The sequence below is a fragment of the Mustela putorius genome, unplaced genomic scaffold, assembly GCF_011764305.1.
Source record: "Mustela putorius furo isolate JIRA1106 unplaced genomic scaffold, ASM1176430v1.1 tig00000228_pilon_pilon_pilon, whole genome shotgun sequence".
Taxonomy (NCBI): Eukaryota; Metazoa; Chordata; class Mammalia; order Carnivora; family Mustelidae; genus Mustela; species Mustela putorius.
In genome coordinates, this window is record NW_025421322.1 from 6,652,203 (window position 1) to 6,671,663 (window position 19,461).

General features: G+C 34.9%; 1 protein-coding gene across 2 annotated transcripts in view; it reads right to left on the reverse strand.

Annotated features, from left to right (window-relative positions):
• The window catches only part of RRM2B (ribonucleotide reductase regulatory TP53 inducible subunit M2B), a 38,025-nt gene that overhangs the window by 5,984 nt on the left and 12,580 nt on the right, over positions 1-19,461 (reverse strand). For both annotated transcript variants that reach the window (XM_004768875.3, XM_004768876.3), the window contains 5 exons: positions 19,217-19,350; positions 18,700-18,794; positions 10,414-10,547; positions 5,573-5,677; positions 3,713-3,826 (listed from right to left, as the gene is read on the reverse strand). In XM_004768875.3, the coding sequence (XP_004768932.1) occupies positions 3,713-3,826; positions 5,573-5,677; positions 10,414-10,547; positions 18,700-18,794; positions 19,217-19,350 (582 nt within the window). The remainder of the gene's footprint in view (positions 1-3,712; positions 3,827-5,572; positions 5,678-10,413; positions 10,548-18,699; positions 18,795-19,216; positions 19,351-19,461) is intronic.

Sequence of the window (19,461 nt, forward strand, 5' to 3'; positions counted from 1 at the left end):
AGGTTCCCTGCTCAGTTGGGAATCTGCTTCTCCTTCTCCCTCTGTCCCTCCTCAGGGCACCCCCAACCCCTGCTCATGCTCTCTCTAATAACTAAATAAAAACATTTCTTAAAAAAAGACAAGAAATAGCAAGCATTGGTGTGGATGTGGAGAAAAGGGAAACTCTCAGGCATTGTAGCTGGAGAATGTAAACTGTTGCAGCCACTGGTGAAAACCATATGGAGGTTCCTCGAAAACTTAAAAAGAGAAATACCATATGATCCAGTAATTCCACTACAGAGTATTTACCCAAAGGAAACAAAAACAGAAATCTGGAAAGATATATGCATCCCTACGTTTACTGCAGCATTATTTACAACAGTAGTAGATGTGTGAATATATCCCAAGGGTCTATCAACAGAAGAATGGATAAGGAAGATATACTATGTATGTACACACACACACACACACACACACAAATATTACTCAGCATAAAAATGAATGAGATCTGGGCTCCTGGGTGGCTCAGTTGGTTAAGTGTCTGCCTTCAGCTCAGGTTATGATTCCCAGGTCCGGGGATCGAATCCGCCCTTGGGGCTCCCTGCTCAGTGCAGAATCGGCTCCTCCCTCTCCCTCAGCCCTCCCCACCCCCATTCCTGATCTCTTCCTCATGCTCTCTCTCAAATAAATAAAATCTTAAAAAAAAAAAAAAAAAGAATGAGACCCTGCCATCTGTGACAACATGGATGGACCTAGAGGGAATTACCATAAGTGGAATAAATCAGAGAAAGAGAAATACCATATGATTTCATTCCTATGTGGAATCTAAGAAAAACAAAACATATAAACAAACAAAAAATCAGAAACAGACTCATAAATACAGAGAACAAACTGGTGACTGCCAGAGAGGGGAAGGGGGGAAGATGGGTGAAATATGTGAAGGGAATTAAAGGTACAAATTTTCAGTTATAAAATAAGTCAGTCCTGGAGATGAAAAGTACAACATAGGGAATATAGTCAATGCTATGATAATAACACTGTATGGTGACAAGTGGTAACACACTTCTCGTGGGGAGCACTGGGTAATGTATGGAACCATCAGACAATTGTACATCTGAAACTAGTATCACACTGTATGTCAACTACATTTCAATAATACCAAAAAATAAATTAAGTGGCTTGTTTTGACCCACTGAAGCACTCAAACATTTGTTGACTAATCCCAAACCAAAAGAGAAGTTGAAAACATTAATATGGCTACTTAGAATTCTGTATAAATGACAAACATTTGCTAATTTAAGTAATCTCTTATTTTGCTAAAAACTGTCATTAGAGGAACAGTTCTTTTTCTAAGTTTCTTGAATTCAAAGTGTGGTTCATGTATTTTAAACTGTCTTGTCTTCTTAATCTACACATTCAAGGCTATCACTTTTCCTTTGAGGATCTATTTGGGTACATTCTATAAATTTTGATATATAGTAACCCTATCATCATTTAGTTCACATTTTCTATTACTTTATATTTTCATTTTAATCTCATTTTAAAGGACAGCTTCTTAATTTCTAAGCAGACAAAATTTTTTGTCAATCTTTCATTGTTAATTTCTATTTTTACTGCATTAAAATCTAAAAGGTCTATATAATTTCTGCCTTTTGGAATTTATTGAGTTTTGTTGAAGGCCTGTAGAAAAACGATTTTTCATACTACGTTTAGGTTTTCTTCTGTAGGCAGGATGTTTTATAGATCTACAGTGAGCCAGGTCCCAAAGGGAAAATTAGACCCAGGAGTCCACAGTTTTCTAAAAAGCAGGAGAACATGGATGTAAAAGTGTGAGGATATGGTGGTCAGTTAAAGCACACTGAGTTCTCTTTAAGGCTCAAGTGAGGAAATTAATTTTCCTGTAACAAAAATATTGGTATTACTTAGGAACAAACACAATTTTAAAAAATATATCATTTATAAATTTAAGAGATCATATTAATGCAATTATAATCTTGACTTCTCCATTCATTGTCAGTCAACACAGAATTTTATAACTAAAATAATAAACTATAGTTCATCTTACAAAAACCTTTGCCTTATTGGGCTCTTTCATGATGGTATTTCTGTGGTTACCAGCACATAAATGCATTACTGAAAAAGGTAATGATTACTCCAGCATCATGGATTTCATAACGCTTCTCATTAAATACAATGTAAACTCACGGTTCCATGCTAAGAAGTTAAAACCTCTAATTTCTAATTACCATCATATATATAGTACATAGTCAAGATCTATGAATGTTCCAATTACGGTGAAGACGACATGACGACCCAGTGTACATTTACTGTATGTCTGATACTATTTGAAATGCTTTACGCATACCAACTCATCAACAATCTTTTGTGGTAAGTATTATTATTATCATCTCCCTTTCATGGATGAAGAAATGGGGATAAGAGGTTAAGCAACTTGCTTGAGGTCCTATAGATAGAAAGTGGCAGAACCAGGATTGGAACCCAGGTAGATTAGCGCAGACTCCATCTGTTATATGAGAAGCATACCTCTTTATGATATTCAGGTATATTATTTCTGATAAACAAAATGAAAAATAAGTTTTAAGACAACTGAGTTCAAGGGGTCAAATTATGTCAGTTAATGTCTTCCTAATAACTACTCATATTTAAAATTCAGGGGCGTCTGGGTGGCTCAGTTGGTTAAGTATCTGACTCTGAGTTTCAGCTCAGGTTGTGATCTCAGGGTCATGAGATGGAGCCTGTGTGGGTCTCTGCGCTCGGCTTAGAGTCTGCTTAAGATTCTTTCCCTCCCCCCTGCCCCTCCCCACCAAGCTCGCTCACTAGCTCTCTCTCTCTCTCTCTCAAATAAATAAATCTTTTTAAAAATAAAAAAATAAAAGTACTAATTTCTGATGAACTAATCTCACTAAACAAATAAAAGGTAAATAGGCTTTAAATGAAATACAAATGTGGGACTCCTGGAAGGCTTAGTCGATTAAGAAGCAGATTCTTGGAGCGCCTGGGTGGCTCAGTGGGTTAAGCCTCTGCCTTCGGCTCAGGTCAAGATCCGAGGGTCCTGGGATCGAGCCCCGCATCAGGCTCTCTGCTCAGCAGGAAGCCTGCTTCTCCCTCTCTCTCTGCCTACTTCTGATCTCTATCTGTCAAATAAATAAATACAATCTTTAAAAAAAGAAAAAGAAGCAGACTCTTGACTTCAGCTTAGGTCATGCTCTCAGGGTCCTGGGACTGAGCCCCATGTGGCCTTCACGCTCAACGGCTCAATGGGGAGTCTGCTGGGGGATTCTCTCTCTCTCCCTCTTCCTTTGCCCTTTCCTGCAGTTGAGCGCTCTCTCCCACTCCCTAAAATAAATAAATAAATCTTTTAAAAAATAGTAACATAAAAATTACAATATTGACCCATGGGGATTTATGAGGGTAAACATATATACACATAATAAATCCTATTTACTTAAAGATAATCCCATTAAATCCTACAATTATTATAAGTAATTTATTGAGCTCAGTTAATAAGATTTATCAGCCTCCTACTTCTGTTATGAATTCCAAGTTCCAAAGGATTTTGCAAGACCAATTTGTTTATGCAAAACAGGGTTTGTCACACACATTTTAAAAGTAGACAGGTATGTTACAAATGCTTTTAATAAAATATAGTATTTTAGTGGCCTTACTTGGTATAACATTTTAGCTTGTAGTAATATATTTTTAAATACCTTACCTTTGAGAATCCAAGTTCCACAAGTAATCTGTCAGCTACAAACTCAATATACTGTTTCATCAAAACACAATTCATTCCAATGAGGCCAACTGGTAGGGCTTCTGTTAAAAACTCCTAAGATTTTAACAAAAACAGAATAAAATACAGAGATAGAACAATAAATATTTTCCAAATAAAAATAGGGTTTTCATTTTTTTTTTTTAATCATCTAAGTTCCTGAGGAAAGTATACTAGGGTAAAATCTTTCAACATCGCAACATTCATTTGTTTAAAAATGTTTGGGGTATTACTATTCACAGTATTTCATATTCTTAAATAGCCTAAGTAAATTGAAACTATCAAATTACTGGTATTTTACAGAGTAGCATTATAGAACCTTAATTCATAGGCTTTCTCCATTGAAAAAATGAGATATTTTGCCCTGAAATATCTGGAAAAAGATTCACCAAAGATGATCACTGTTGGACACATAGTTATGGAAGGGAATTGGGAAAGATAGAAACACACTTAGCAAAGAAAATGAGAATAAAATAAAAACAGATATGGGGGTTGGGAGATAAATTGAACTCCAACTATATTGAAAGACAGTGGCTATATGTTAATAGGGCAAAAATAAGCACATTAGGGTGCCTGGGTGGCTTAATCAGTCAAGCATCTGCCTTCATTTCAGGTCATGATCCCAGGATCGTGGGATCGAGTCCCAAATCGAGTCCCGCATCAGGCTCCCTCCTCATTGCTTCTCCCACTGTCCCACTTCCCCACTTGTGTGCTCTTTCTTACTTTCTCTAAAAAATTAATAAATAAAATCTTTTTAAAAATTAAAAAAAAATTAACCATTTGAATTTAATTCTCAAAATGATTAAAAATACCAAAATGCATTTCATGCATTTTCTCCTTCCAGATGTGAAAACCACAGCTATTGAACTATGCAGTATTTTTTTTAAAAGTTTAAAAATTTTATTTTACTAAATAAGTCAAGCAACAAAAGACAATTATCATATGGTTTCATTCATGTGGAACATAAGGAATAGCATGGAGGACCACAGGGGAAGGGAGGGAAAACTGGGAAGAAATCCGAGAGGGAGACAAACCATGAAAGACTCTGGACTTTAGGAAACAAACTGAGGGTTATAGAAAGGAGGGGGGTCGGGGGATGAGCTAACTGGGTGATGGGTATTAAGGAGGACATATGTTGTAATGAGCACTGAGTGCTGTACACAACTAAGGAATTGTTGAACACTACATCAAAAACTAACAATGCATTATTGTATGGTGGCTAACCGAACATAATAAAATATTTTTAAAATTTACTTTACTTTTAAACTAATTCTTTCAAATGATATATACAAAAAAAAGTCCTAAGTGGAACATCTACGTCTTTGTAGTTAGAGATTTTTACATTCTATTTATTAAGTTTTACTATTCACTAATTCATTGATTTACTAATTCTATAAACATAATTTAGTGAAAACTTCAAGCTAGATACCATGCTCAGTTTTGAAAATACAAAACAAACAAGAGACCGTCATTACCCTTTAGTAGCTGAAAAAAAAATAAATAAAGCTAAAATAATTCAAATAGTTTGCTATGACATAAAACGTGATAGATCAATGAGATAGAAAAAAACAGTTCCAAAACAGATTTTAGTACACATAAAAGCTTAACATATAACATTTACTTACAAACCAAATTATAAGCTGACATGATAATTGCAATGTATCATCTGTTGGTACTGTCAGGTTGAAAATTACTGATATTTGCTTTGACCTACAAGTGGCAATTTCCTGAGTCAATTCAATATAATAATGGTACAAACATCAGAGGAAAAGATGTGCTAATCATACAAGCTTCCTTGTTTACCTGTTCAATTTCAACAGCATTAACAATGATCTCCCTGACCCTTTCTTCTGAAGGCTTATTTACTAAGTACTGAAACATCAGGCAAGCAAAGTCACAATGAAGACCCTAAAATAGAAGAAAAATACCATTGTTAAAGAATGTTTAATCACCTATTTTCACTGTCATGTGTCAGGCATCATATAAATTAGGTTCTGGGAATGCAACACAGAATTTCTGGAAGCTAGAAGAAGGATTCATAGTACCAGGAATTACTTTCCTTCAAATATCATTAAAATGCCAATTACAATAACCTATCATGAAAATTTTTCAGTGCCAGCAAATCTTAATTCATCAATATGAAAGATGAATTAATTAACAACAACAAATCTGTAACCAAAATCATCTTGGAAAGGAAAACAAAGCAACAGCTGAAATGAAAATTCATTCATTTCTAATGTCTTAAAAAAATTAAGAAATGATTGAAAACAGTAAGTGTTTAAAGTAAAGGTGAAACTTAAAGAGGTGTCAAAAAGACAACATTTATATTCAATAAGAATGGCTCAAGAAAAAAACAAATTCAGTGCAATGAAAATAAGAAGAATTAAGAATGCCATTTGAGGGGCGCCTGGGTGGCTCAGTGGGTTAAAGCCTCTGCTTTCGGCTCGGGTCATGATCCCAGAGTCCTGGGATCGAGCATCGGGCTCTCCGCTCAGCAGGGAGCCTGCTTCCTCCTCTCTCTCTGCCTGCCTCTCTGCCTACTTGTGATCTCTGTCTGTCAAATAAATAAATAATATCTTTAAAAAAAATAAAATAATGCCATTTGAAGCTGTACAAAGCAGAAATGACTCTGCAGATAACCATAGAAGAAAATAAACTTGTGAAATACCTTGAGAACAGAATGGTTATGCAAATGCAAGAAATGGGATAGAGCTTTAAATAAATAGAGAACAGATCAGGGAGATCCAATGTACAATAATCAGGATTCCAAAACACAGAACAGATGGTATAAAGCTGAAAACAACAGAAGTAATTGCAAAAAGTCAAAACAAAAAAAGAAAGAGGCCAGAGACAGAGAAAGATGATGCAGTACCAAACAAAATTAAGCTAGAGATTATAAAATTAAGCAAGGCAGAGTCAGTGAACATTTCTAAACTACAAAGAAAAAGAAACAATTTTGTAAGCCACCAAGGGGCTAGGAGGATGAAGGAATGTACACCTTAAAAGATTACAAATCAGAGTATGCTTGTGTTTTTCTAAATAAATCAACAAAAACCAAAGGCAAATGAAAGATAAGATTCTAATCAAAGGTTGTTATTCCAAGGATTATTTTCCTATTTATCATTCCCTGAAGAAACCATCAGGAAAAAAAAAATGCTTTGAACAGTTAATCTTAGAAGATTTGTTAGGCAAAGAATTTTCCCCAACTGGACTCAAAAGGATACTTCAAATTACCAAAGGCTGAATTTCAAATAAACTGTGAAGGCTGTTAAAGAAAGTGTTGATTAGAACTGACAGCTAGCTACCTATTACAGAGATGAGTAAATCAAAGGTAGATTAATCTAAAATTAATTTTGAGGTTTAGAGCAATTCCAATCAAAATCTCAACAGAATACATAGAGGAAAAGTAGTCAGTTCTATCTAACAGAGTCAGGGAAGTTTTGAGTTGCAACTTGTAAGAAGGTAATCAACAAATGGGGAAAAAATGGCAGGAAGATGGAAAGGGTATCGCAGGCAAAGGGAGATAAGATGTAGTTACTGGCTGGATGTGGCTGAGAAAGGGAAAAAGCAATCCAACAAGTTAAAAGAATCTGAGACTAGAACTTATTTATTTGAACTAAAAAAAAAGGGTAATTAAGCAATGTAATAGAGGGGCCAATTATCACTACAATGGCAATCATATCACAATATATAAATGTACAAAATTAACATGTCATAGATCTTTAATTTGCATATTATATGTCAAATGTATTTCAATTAAAAATTAATCTGGAAGATTAAATGGGCAGAATCTTACAATAACAGTTTTAATAGGAAAGTTATTAAATTTATCTTATTAGTTATCAAAACATAAAAAAAATGATAATAATTAAAAGTGTTCAGGAGCACCTATGTGGCTCAGTTGGTTAAGCGTCCCACTCCTGATTTCGACTCAAGTCATGATCTCAGGGTTGTGAGATTAAGGCCCAAGTCAGGCTCTGCGCAGGGCATGGAACCTGCTTGAGATTCTCTTTCTCCTTCTCCCTCTCCCTCTGCCCCTCCCCCTCAAAAAAAAAAAAAGGTTTTTTGGCATGAAATTTGACAGGTTGATGAAAAGAGAAAAATAGCCCCCAAACAGATTTTAGTACACTTAAAATTCTTAATATACAATAAAGGAGACATCACAAGTCAATGGAGAAGGATGACTTACTTAACAAAGAGAACTAGAAAAACTGCCCGAGTGTATGAAATAAAATTAAATTAAATTCTAACTTATCCTATACTACATTTATACCAAATTCTGTGCTTAGTACTAAACAGAGCCCAACTGTATTACAGAGTAAGATGTTATAAAGTCAAGAGAAAATATATGTGATTACTTAACTACTCTCTGGAAGTGGATCACATCAATTTCAGGTTTTTTGTATGTTACAAGAAAAAAACAAAATTAAAAAGCAAAGGAAAAACTGGGAAAATATTTGCAAAAATATGACAAAAATAATATTTTATATTATATTCATACAATAAATATAACAAATTCAATAAACAACACTATTGAGAGAGCCCTAGCAGTCACTATGCACTGGGAATATACACCAACAGAAACAGAGGCAAGAATAGGTAAATGCAGGGCGCCTGGGTGGCTTAGTCGGTTAAGCGGCTGCCTCTGCCTGCTGCTCTGCCTACTTGTGCTCTCTCTCTCTCTCTCTGTCAAATAAATAAATACAGGTAAATGCAGACCAAAAAAAATGACTAATGTCATTATGGAAAAAAAAAGTTCACTCTAAGTAGTAATCAAATAAATGCAAATAAAACCAATAATGAGGAACCATTAGCCCTCAACTCTGTCAACTATTTAAAACACAAATCCAAATTTCGGTGAGATTATGGTAAGAAAAGACATGTAAATTATGTTGCTAGGTGGGGTTTTCTATAAAACTTCTGGGAAGAAATCTGGAAATTAGTATGGATAACCTTCAAAATGATTATACATTATAACGCAGTAATTGTATTTCTAGGCAATCTAGCTTAGGAAAACAATATGAAATTGGGATAATGTTTATCCACAAAACATATTCATTTTACATTATAGGAAAAGAAATAAGCAAAAAACTGGAAATAACCTAAATTTCCAAGTATAGAATAGTCAAATAAGTGAAACACTGTTTCATTAGAATATTATATATCTAACCAAACTACTCTTTTTTAAAAACTACTCTTTCCAAAAAATGCTTGATTTAATTAAAAAATGCTCACAATGTTCTGCTAAAAAAAAACTCAGCTCATAAAAATATGAAAAAAGCAGAATATTTCAAATTATAAAATGCTGTTCATATGTCTCTACATAGGGGCGCCTGGGTGGCTCAGTGGCTTCCTTCCTCTCTCTCTGCCTGCCTCTCTGCCTACTTGTGATCTCTCTCTGTCAAATAAATAAAAATAAAAGTCATATGTCTCTACATAGGTTTAACTACAGAAAATTGTCTGAAAAGAAATACAATGAAATACTAATAGTGGTTATCTCTGTCAAGATTGAGTGATTTTATTCTCTTAATTCTCTATAATTACCACATATGACATTCATGATAAGAAATTATTAGAAACTGAAAGACATGAAACAACAAAAATTAAAGAAAGCATTTTATGGCACTTAACTTACATTTTCACACATACCGGCTCCTTTTATTTTAACAAAACCCTGTCAAGATTTATAGCTGAAGCAACTGGGGCTCAGAGAAGTTGATAACTTGACAAGGTCACTTAGAAATAAGCTGAGGGGCCAGGATTAGTGTAGCCAACACCTGTGAGCTGATGGCTGTGATGGGCTAAACCCTGAGAAGAGGAATAAAAAGTAAGACAAGGTGCCTGCACACAGGGAGCCTTGAGTCCAGCAGAGGAGAGAGGCAGGAAGTATAGTACAATGTACTGACTCTAAGACAGGGACAGATTCCCCTTTCAAAGGGATACATAGAGGAAAAGTAGTCAGTTCTATCTAACAGAGTCAGGGAAGTTTTGAGTTGCAACTTGTAAGAAGGTAATCAACAAATGGGGAAAAAATGGCAGGAAGATGGAAAGGGTATCGCAGGCAAAGGGAGATAAGATGTAGTTACTGGCTGGATGTGGCTGAGAAAGGGAAAAAGCAATCCAAAATGACTTCCAGATTTCAAATTTGGATGACTGGATAGAAGGTAGCACCACCGAATGAGACAGGGAAAACAGAAGAATGAATCTGGGGAGAAAGATGATGAGTTTGATTTCTGAAATATTAGGTTTGAGTTATCAGTGGAGCCTTTCAGGAGAAACTAAATGCACTTGACCACCTGGGTTTGAAGCTCAGGAAAGAATGCGCTCAAGTTTGGATTGTTTAGGAGCATCTAAATGGTTCCTGATCCCATGGAAATAGATAAGATTAGCCAGGAGGAGATCACGTACAGTGAAGGAGAGAGGCCAAGGTCGGAAAACCAGGATTTGATGTATTTAAGGATGAGTGGGGAGACTGACAAACAGTAAGAGGCAGGAGAAAAATAACAATTCTTAAAAACCGAGGAAGAAATTACTTTGTGTTTTCTTTTAATTACCAGGATATCATCATTTTCCAGGGGAAAGAAAAATAAATGAACACCAAATACAAATACAAATATTAACTAGAAGAATATTTCATTCCTTACTTCATCTCTGCTGATGAGTTCATTGGAAAACGTAAGTCCAGGCATGAGACCTCTTTTCTTTAGCCAAAATATAGCAGCAAAAGATCCTGAGAAGAAAATCCCTTCTACAGCAGCAAAAGCTACCACTCTTTCCCCTGGGAGACATAAAATAGTTTTATTTTCTGAAATATCACATCCTGTAAACATTTTCAAGCTCACATCTATAAAATACACATATTTTTACATATGTATTTATATCACAACTATTTTGCCAAAAATCAAAATGAACAAATTAGTGCCACAGCCAAGGGTCTTCAGAGGAGGAAATATGCCACTTCTACCTACTACAGAAGAAAGGTATGTAGTTATGTCTACTTTAAATCTTATGTCAGGGACGCCTGGGTGGCTCAGTGGGTTAAAGCCTCTGCCTTTAGCTTGTGTCATGATCTCAGGATTCTGGGATTGAGCCCTGCATTGGGCTCTCTGCTGAGCAGAGAGCCTGCTTCCTCCTCTCTCTGCCTGCCTCTTTGCCTACTTGTGATCTCTGTCTGCCAAATAAATAAATAAAATCATTTAAAAAAAATCTTATGTCAGACATTGGACTCTAGAGGTCTTGGTCTCTGGACAAAGAAGATCTTTCCTACTCAAAAAAAAAAGTCATTTAGCTGTGTACCACACATGCCTATGAGTGTAGTATCTGCATATTAAGTGTTTGCATGTATTGGAATAGAGAGTAGAAGTTAAAATTTTATGACAAAGGTCTCCCTCTTTGTTTGAGGAACAGGAGGTTGCTGAGTTTTCATTTTTATTTTTATTTTTTATTAAATTAATTTATTTATTTTCAGAAAAATAGTATTCATTATTTTTTCACCACACCCAGTGCTCCATGCAATCCGTGCCCTCTATAATACCCACCACCTGGTACCCCAACCTCCCCACCCCCGCCACTTCAAACCCCTCAGATTGTTTTTCAGAGTCCATAGTCTCTCATGATTCACCTCCCCTTCCAATTTACCCCAACTCCCTTCTCCTCTCTAACACCCCTTGTCCTCCATGATATTTGTTATGCTCCACAAATAAGTGAAACCATATGATAATTGACTCTCTCAGCTTGACTTATTTCACTCAGCATGATCTCTTCCAGTCCCGTCCATGTTGCTACAAAAGTTGGGTATTCATCCTTTCTGATGGAGGCATAATATTCCATAGTGTATATGGACCACATCTTCCTTATCCATTGAAGGGCATCTTGGTTCTTTCCATAGTTTGGCGACCGTGGCCATTGCTGCTATAAACATTGGGGTACAGATGTCCCTTCTTTTCACAACATCTGTATCTTTGGGGTAAATACCCAGGAGTGCAATGGCAGGGTCATAGGGAAGTTCTGTTTTTAATTTCTTGAGGAATCTCCACACTATTCTCCAAAGAGGCTGCACCAACTTGCATTCCCACCAACAACGTAAGAGGGTTTCCCTTTCTCCACATCCTCTCCAACACATGTTGTTTCCTGTTTTGTTAATTTTGGCCATTCTAACTGGTGTAAGGTGATATCTCAATGTGGTTTTAATTTGAATCTCCCTGAGGGCTAGTGATGATGAACACTTTTTCATGTGTCTGATAGCCATTTGTATGTCTTGATTGGAGAACTGTCTGTTCATATCTTCTGCCCATTTTTTGATATGTTTGCCTGTTGCATGTGTGTTGAGTTTGAGGAGTTCATTATAGATCCTGGATATCAACCTTTTGTCTGTACTGTCATCATTTTTAAATCCTAAGATATCTTACAGATCAGCAGCAAACATTTCATTTCAAAAAACATTGCCACGTATCTTCAATGAAAAAAAATATGAATCCAGCTAAAGAGAATAAGTATATCTGTCGGATAAAATATCCAATCACATAAGCAAAAATACTATCTTCTGCTAAATATATAAGACCTAATTTCAAAGGTTACTCACTGTTAGGCAAGGACTTTGCAGAAGACCATCTCCTAAAAGGTCTATAATGGAACCACATCCACTGTCTCTAGGGGTTGATCAGATGTCTAACCCAAACAAATCCCACCACACTGCATATGCTCAAGAGACATTATTTTTATACATGTCTGTCTAGGGAGAAAAGTTTGGTCTATAAGACTATGGGATAAATGCATCTGAGGGCTTGAACCAACTACAGGTCTGTTTCATCAATAACATCATAGCTTGTATCCCAGTACTGTCACAGGACCAAACACAGAGCATGTGCTTAATAAATGTGTTCTGAACTGAATAAATGAAAAATATCTAAGCATTAGATGGTAAAAGACATTATTTATTCTATGAAAAATATAACTTACAGAACAAAGGTAATTATAATATTTAAATTTCAAAAAGAAAGATGACTTAAATTTAAATATTTCTTAAATATTTCTGGCAGTCTCTAAATAGTGCTCTGATTTATCTTCAGTCTCTCCCCTGATTATCTTAAATAAATCAAATCATATCAGTTATATGAAATATTTGTCTATTAGTAAACATCAGAAAAAGTTCCATAGCATTTTATTTTTACAATTTTAAAAGTCACCTTGAAAAAAAAACAGAAGAAATATAAATTAAATAAGTACTTACTGAATATATACAGTGTAGAAGGAATTAGTAAGAGAAGAATCTTTAGTATACTACACTAAATATAAAATATAGTAATAATTACTATGGTCTTGGCAACAAAAATGGCTCTTTAGGCTAGCTATATTTGTTCGGATGAAGAATTGTTCTTATTTTAACATATAGATTACTATATTTTCATCTTGCTATTAGTAAGATAATGGATAGTTACAATTGATGCATTCTTCATTGTCACTAAGGTAATGTCATGTGCACATTTAAATGTAAAAGAACTAGATTATAATACACACATTGTGAGTAAGAGGAAATTTTTATTTTAACTATTCTATACTTTACATGTGAATGCTAAAGAATGAAAGTCATGACAGAAATTGTTATAGAAGGCTATTTTTTTTTTTCTTTTTTGGTAAAGGATTAAGAGAGGTAAACTTAACAAATTTCAAGAGTAGATGTAAATTAAAAAGAGACTTCCAGGCACCTGGGTGGCTGTCACTAGGTGTCTGCCTTCAGCTCAGGTCATGATCCCGGGGTCCTGGGATTGAGCCCCACATCAGGCTCCCTGCTCGGCAGGAAGCCTGCTTCTCCCTTTCCTCTCCCCTGGCTTGTGTTCCCTCTCTCACTGTGTCTCTGTCATAAATAAAAAAAATAAAAAATAAAAAGAGACTTCCAAAATATTTCTTCTGAAAGCTATAATGAAAGTGAAGGCCTCATCATCTGTTTTAGCTGTAGGAAAGTAGGGTATAGTTTTTCTTTTTTTTCTTTAGGAGATAACTTTATTTCTTCCATATTTCCTCTACCTTTGCCTTTCAATAATTTCACTCAGAGTGTATAGTTCTTTTTTTTTTTTTTTAAAGATTTTATTTATTTATTTGACAGAGAGAAATCACAAGTAGTTGGAGAGGCAGGCAGAGAGAGAGAGAGGAGGAAGCAGGCTCCCTGCTGAGCAGAGAGCCCCATGCGGGACTCGATCCCAGGACCCTGAGATCATGACCTGAGCCGAAGGCAGCGGCTTAACCCACTGAGCCACCCAGGCGCCCTGTATAGTTCTTTATTATGTAGGTCCTATATAATGAAGGATTCTTTTGATGTATAAATTTATACATGTATAAATTCATTTCAGGAAATTGTTTTTTATTATATTCTTTGAGTTAGTACAAAGCTTATTCTTTAATTTTTTTAAAGATGTATTTATTTATTTTAGAGAGTGAGAGAGAGAACATGAGGTGGGGGGGCAGAGGGAGAGAATCTCCAGGAGACTCCCTGCTGAGTGTGGAGCCTGACGTGGAGCTCAATCTCATGATCCTAAGATCATGACCTGAGTCAAAACCAAGTCTGATGCTTAACTGACTGAGCCACCCAGGCACTCCCAAAACCCATTCTTTAAAATGATACTCTCAATTATTTGTTCTTAGGATCTTCTACAAAATATGTGAAATTCTAGTTGCTGTTTTTTTTTTAAGATTTATTTATTTATTTATTTGACAGAGATCATAAGTAGGCACAGAGGCAGGCAGAGACAGAGAGAGGAGGAAGCAGGCTCCCCGCCGAGCAGAGAGCCCGATGTGGGGCTCGTTCCAGGACCCTGAGATCATGACCTGAGCTGAAGGCAGAGGCTTAACCCACTGAGCCACCCAGGTGCCCCTGGGTTTTGTTGTTGTTGTTTTTTTTTATGTACAGTTGATCCTTGAACAACATGGAGGTTAGGGATGCTAAGCTCCTGTGCAGTTAAAAATCCATTTACAATTTTTGACTCTCCCAAACCTAGCTACTAATAATATAATGTTGACTGGAAGCCTTACAGATAAGTAAACACATATTTTTTGTATTATATGTATTATATACTGTATTCTCACAATAAAACAAAACAAGAAATATAAGAAATTTATAAGAAAAAGAAAATACATTTATAGTACTGTACTATATTTATCAAAAAAATCTGCATATAAGTGGGCCCACATAGGTCAACCCGTGTTGTTCAAGAGTCAACTGTAATGGGAAATGTTTATTCTTTTTTTTTCTGAAGGTTTACACATTAGCCTATTTGTTTTGCTGATTACTAATATTTGTCCAAGTAAGCCATACAGACTCTCTTTTAACTTTCTGACCCCTTTCACTAATTTCTTCTGACCCCTACCCCTCACCTCTTACAACCACAATCTATTGTATCCATGAGCTTAGATTTTAGTTTTTAGTTTTGTTCTTATATAAGAGAGATCAGACAGTATTTGTCTTTCTTTGTCTGCTTTATTTCACTTAGCATAATGCCCTCACGTCCATCCATGTTGTTGCAAATGGTGACATTTCATTGTGTTTTTATGGCTAATATGCCATTATTACACACACACACACACACATACCCCTCACATTTTCTTTATTCATCCATTGATGGGCACTTAGGTTGTTTCCATATCTTGGCTATTATAAATAATGCTGCAGTGAACATGGGAGTGCATATATCTTTCTGAGTTCATGTTTTAATTCTTCAGATAAATACTCAGAAGAGAAACTGCTGGATCATATGGTAGTTCTATTTTTAATTTTTTGAAGAACTTCCATACTGGTTTCGCCAGTGACTCTACTAAAGTATGTTCCCATAACAGTACACAAGGGTTCCCTTTTGTCCACATTCTCATGGACGCTTGTTATCTTTTAATAACAGGCATTCTAACAGGTGGTTTTGATTTATAGACCCCTGTGGTTTAATGATGTTCAGCATCTTTTCATGTGTCTGTTGGCTGTCTGTATATATTTTTTGGGAAAATATCCAGTCAGATCTTCTCATTTTAATTTTTTTTTTTTTTTGCTATTGGATAATATATGTTCTTTATATATTTTAGATATTAGCCCCTAATCAGATACCAGTAGATTGCTTTTTCATTTTGTTGATAGTTTCCTTTGCTTTGCAGAAGGTTTTAGTTTGATATAGTCCCACTTGTTTATTTTTGCTTCTATTGTTTTGCTGTTGGTATTGAATTCAAAATATCATCACCAAGACCTGTATCAAAGAGTTTACCACTTATGTTTTCTTCTGGAAGCTTAAGGGTTTTGGGTCATACATTCAAATCTTTAATCTGTTTTGAGTTAATTTTCATGTATGGTGTAAGTTGTAATTTAGTTTCATTCTTTGGCTTTTAGTTGTCCACTTTTCTCAATACTATTTATCAAAGGGACTGTCTTTTCCCCACTGTACATTCTTGGCTCCTTTGTCATAAATTAATTGACCATATATGCATGGATTTTATTTCTGGGCTATTCTGTTCCATTGATTTATGTGTCTGTTTTTTACACCAATACAATACTGGTTTGATTACTGTAGCTTTGTAAGATAGTTTGAAATCAGGGATTTGATGATGTTTTGTTTTTTCTCAAGATTGCCTATTTGGGATTTTTTTGTGATTTCATATAAATTTTAGAATTATTTTTTCTATTTCTTTGAAAAAATGCTATTGGGATTTTGATAGAGATTACATTTAATCTAGATTGTTTTGAGTATTATGGATATTTTAGCAATATTGATTCTTTCAATCTTTGAGCATGGAATATCTTTCTATTTATTTGTGTCTTCAATTTCTTTCATTAACGTCTTAGAGTTAATACACAGGTTTCCATTTCCTTGGTTAAATGTATTCCTAGGTATTTTATTCTTGTTGGTGCAATTGTAAATGGGTTTAAGTTCTCTTTCTGATAGTTATTATCATATAGAAACACAATAGATTTCTGCATACCAATTTTGCATCCTGTAACTTCAATGAATAGTTTTTTTCATGGAGTCTTTAGGGTTTTCTATATATCTACACATATATATATGTGTGTCATGTCATCTGCAAACAGTGAGTTTTACTTCTTCCTCTCCAATTTAGATGTCTTTTTTCCCCCTTGCCTCTATTGCTCCAGCTAGGACTTCTAATACCGTGTTGAAGGATAGTGGTGAGAGTGGGCATCTTGTCTTGCTCCTGATCTTAAGGAAAGGCTTTCAGCTTTTCACAATGGAGTATAATGTTAGCTCTGAGTTTGTCATATGTGGCCTTATCATGTTAAGGTATATTTCCTCTATACTTGCTTTTTTGGGAGTTTTTAATCATAAATGGATACCAAATTTTGTCCACTGCTTTTTCTGCATCTGCAGCATGGTCTGCCTTGAGAGTGAGCAATATGGAGAATTTACCTGGAGCCCTGCTGTTGCCACATGGTGATTGCTACCCTCCTCTTCTTTCTCTCTGGGAAGTTATGAAATACATGCCAACTGCAAGACTGTTCATCATTTTCCATTGGTACCAATCCATACTATTTTCAATGCATACTGAACACATTAATATTTCTCTCCTTCTTTCTTTAAAGCCAGTGTTTCTTAAACCACTTACAAGAAAATCAGCTACGTATAAAATGCAGATTCCTCAGTCCTACCTGGGCCTCCTAAATCACTCTCTGGTGAGGACCAGGATTCTGAAGGGTTTTCTGCAAACTCTCACATAATTTTTACACATACTAAGAACCATCACTTTTCTTATTCTTGAAGTGAACTGAAGGTAATGCAAATATATTTGTTTCTTCCCTGATATATAACAGGCTTGTTCCATACCTTACTCTACATTACTGGTTCTCAACGTGTGGTCCTGGGGGTCTATGGAAATCCACAGACTGAGAAGGACTATGGGGTCAAAACCATTTTCATTAAAAATGCTAAGTCACTATTTTTTTTACTATCTTTCTTGCATGAGTGTACAGTGGTTATTTCCAGAGGCTACATGACATATCCACAATAATCTGAGAAGCCTACTAAAATAATCTTCCCTTTTCTAATTACTTATCTGAGTAATACTGGATTTTCTTCATAACCATAAAGGAAACTACAACAATATTCTGTAACAAATTAAATGTGGAAGCAGATACAATCCAGTTGTCTTCTAATAAGCCAGACATTTAAAAGGTTTGCAAAATCCAGGGGAGAGAGGAAGTAGTGTTTTTTTCATAAATACATGCTATTTATAATAAAATATAATGGTTTTTTTCTATTGCTTTTAAATGTATTAATAATTATATTTAAGTTGCTCTGTTTCATATCTAACATGGAGATATCAATAATCCACACCAATAGGAGAGTCCTATTTTTTAAGAGTCCTTATTTTTAAAGGTACAAAGAAGTCCTGAGACCAAAAATTTTGAGACTTGCTTCCCCCATAATGAATAAAACCAGAAAATAAAGACCACTAATTGTGAAATAGATAAGTATGAGACAGGTACTCAGAGCAATTCAAATGAAGGATCTGAATATTTTAATTAAATTAAGTAAATACTTATTGAGCAACTATTATGTGATAGTTTTTCAGAAACTACATATTTGTTCCCTGAAAAAAATGTGACTTTGACTTGCTTTTATTCCCTTAAACATTCATGAAATCAGAGACAAACTGTGATTGTTATAATATTCTTGTCAGATTCCATGTGACTTTTATTTACCTATAATTATGTACTGACATCTTAACCTTTCAACTTTCAACTTACTAAACAAAACAGGTAACAGCTTTAGATTATTTTACTACTGGTTTCTAATCATTAGGAGTAATGATTTTACTAAAGGTGTACATGGAGACATTTGTACTCTTTTTCCATTCTGGGACTTCAATTATACCTGATAATCACACCACATAAAAAGTGTTATGTCAACTGAGGCAAATGTGATCATTTTTAAACTAAAACTACTTACCAAAAGTAGATTTTCTATCTTCTATCCATCGTAAGGCCCAGTCTGCTTTTTTCTTAACATATGGCATTGTTTCAATTGCATTAAATAAAAATTCTCTGTAAAAACAAAAGAATGGAAAAGTTATTCATCTGTCTTTCTTAATCAGAAAAAAAATTCATTAGTTTAATCGTCTATAAAGAGTGCAACCAGATCTGCCGTTTTTCTGTATTTTTGCATGTCTACAAAGTATAGAAATAAAACTAAAAATTCAAATTAGTGGTTTGGCTCTGGTTTGATATAAAACTGACTAAAGTCAATACTCAATTTCTAAAGGGCATGCATTATTAAGCAGCTTTTAAAGATATAATACCCAAAGACAAACTGGTTCTATACAAGTTCTTTTTAACCCAACACATTATTAAGCAATAGAAAACATCTGAATAATCTTTCCCTAACATTTGCTTTTGGAGTAAATTCTTCTCTTAACATAAGCAACAGCATAAACCTTTGCAAATAAAATAAAAATAAAATGTAATACCTTTTCTTGGGATCTCTGATGTAAGTGTCTATTAGCAAACTGTACATCTCTGAGTGAACATTCTCGATGAGAATCTGAAAGCCATAGAAACAGCGAGCCTCTGGAACCTGTACCTCCTGACTAAAGCGCTCCACCTACAAAAATAAGGGAAACATATCCAATTCTGTGACCTCTCATAAACACTGCAAATCAGAACCTGGGCATTATCACTTAAAAATTACCTGTCATGCCACAAACAGGTTAGA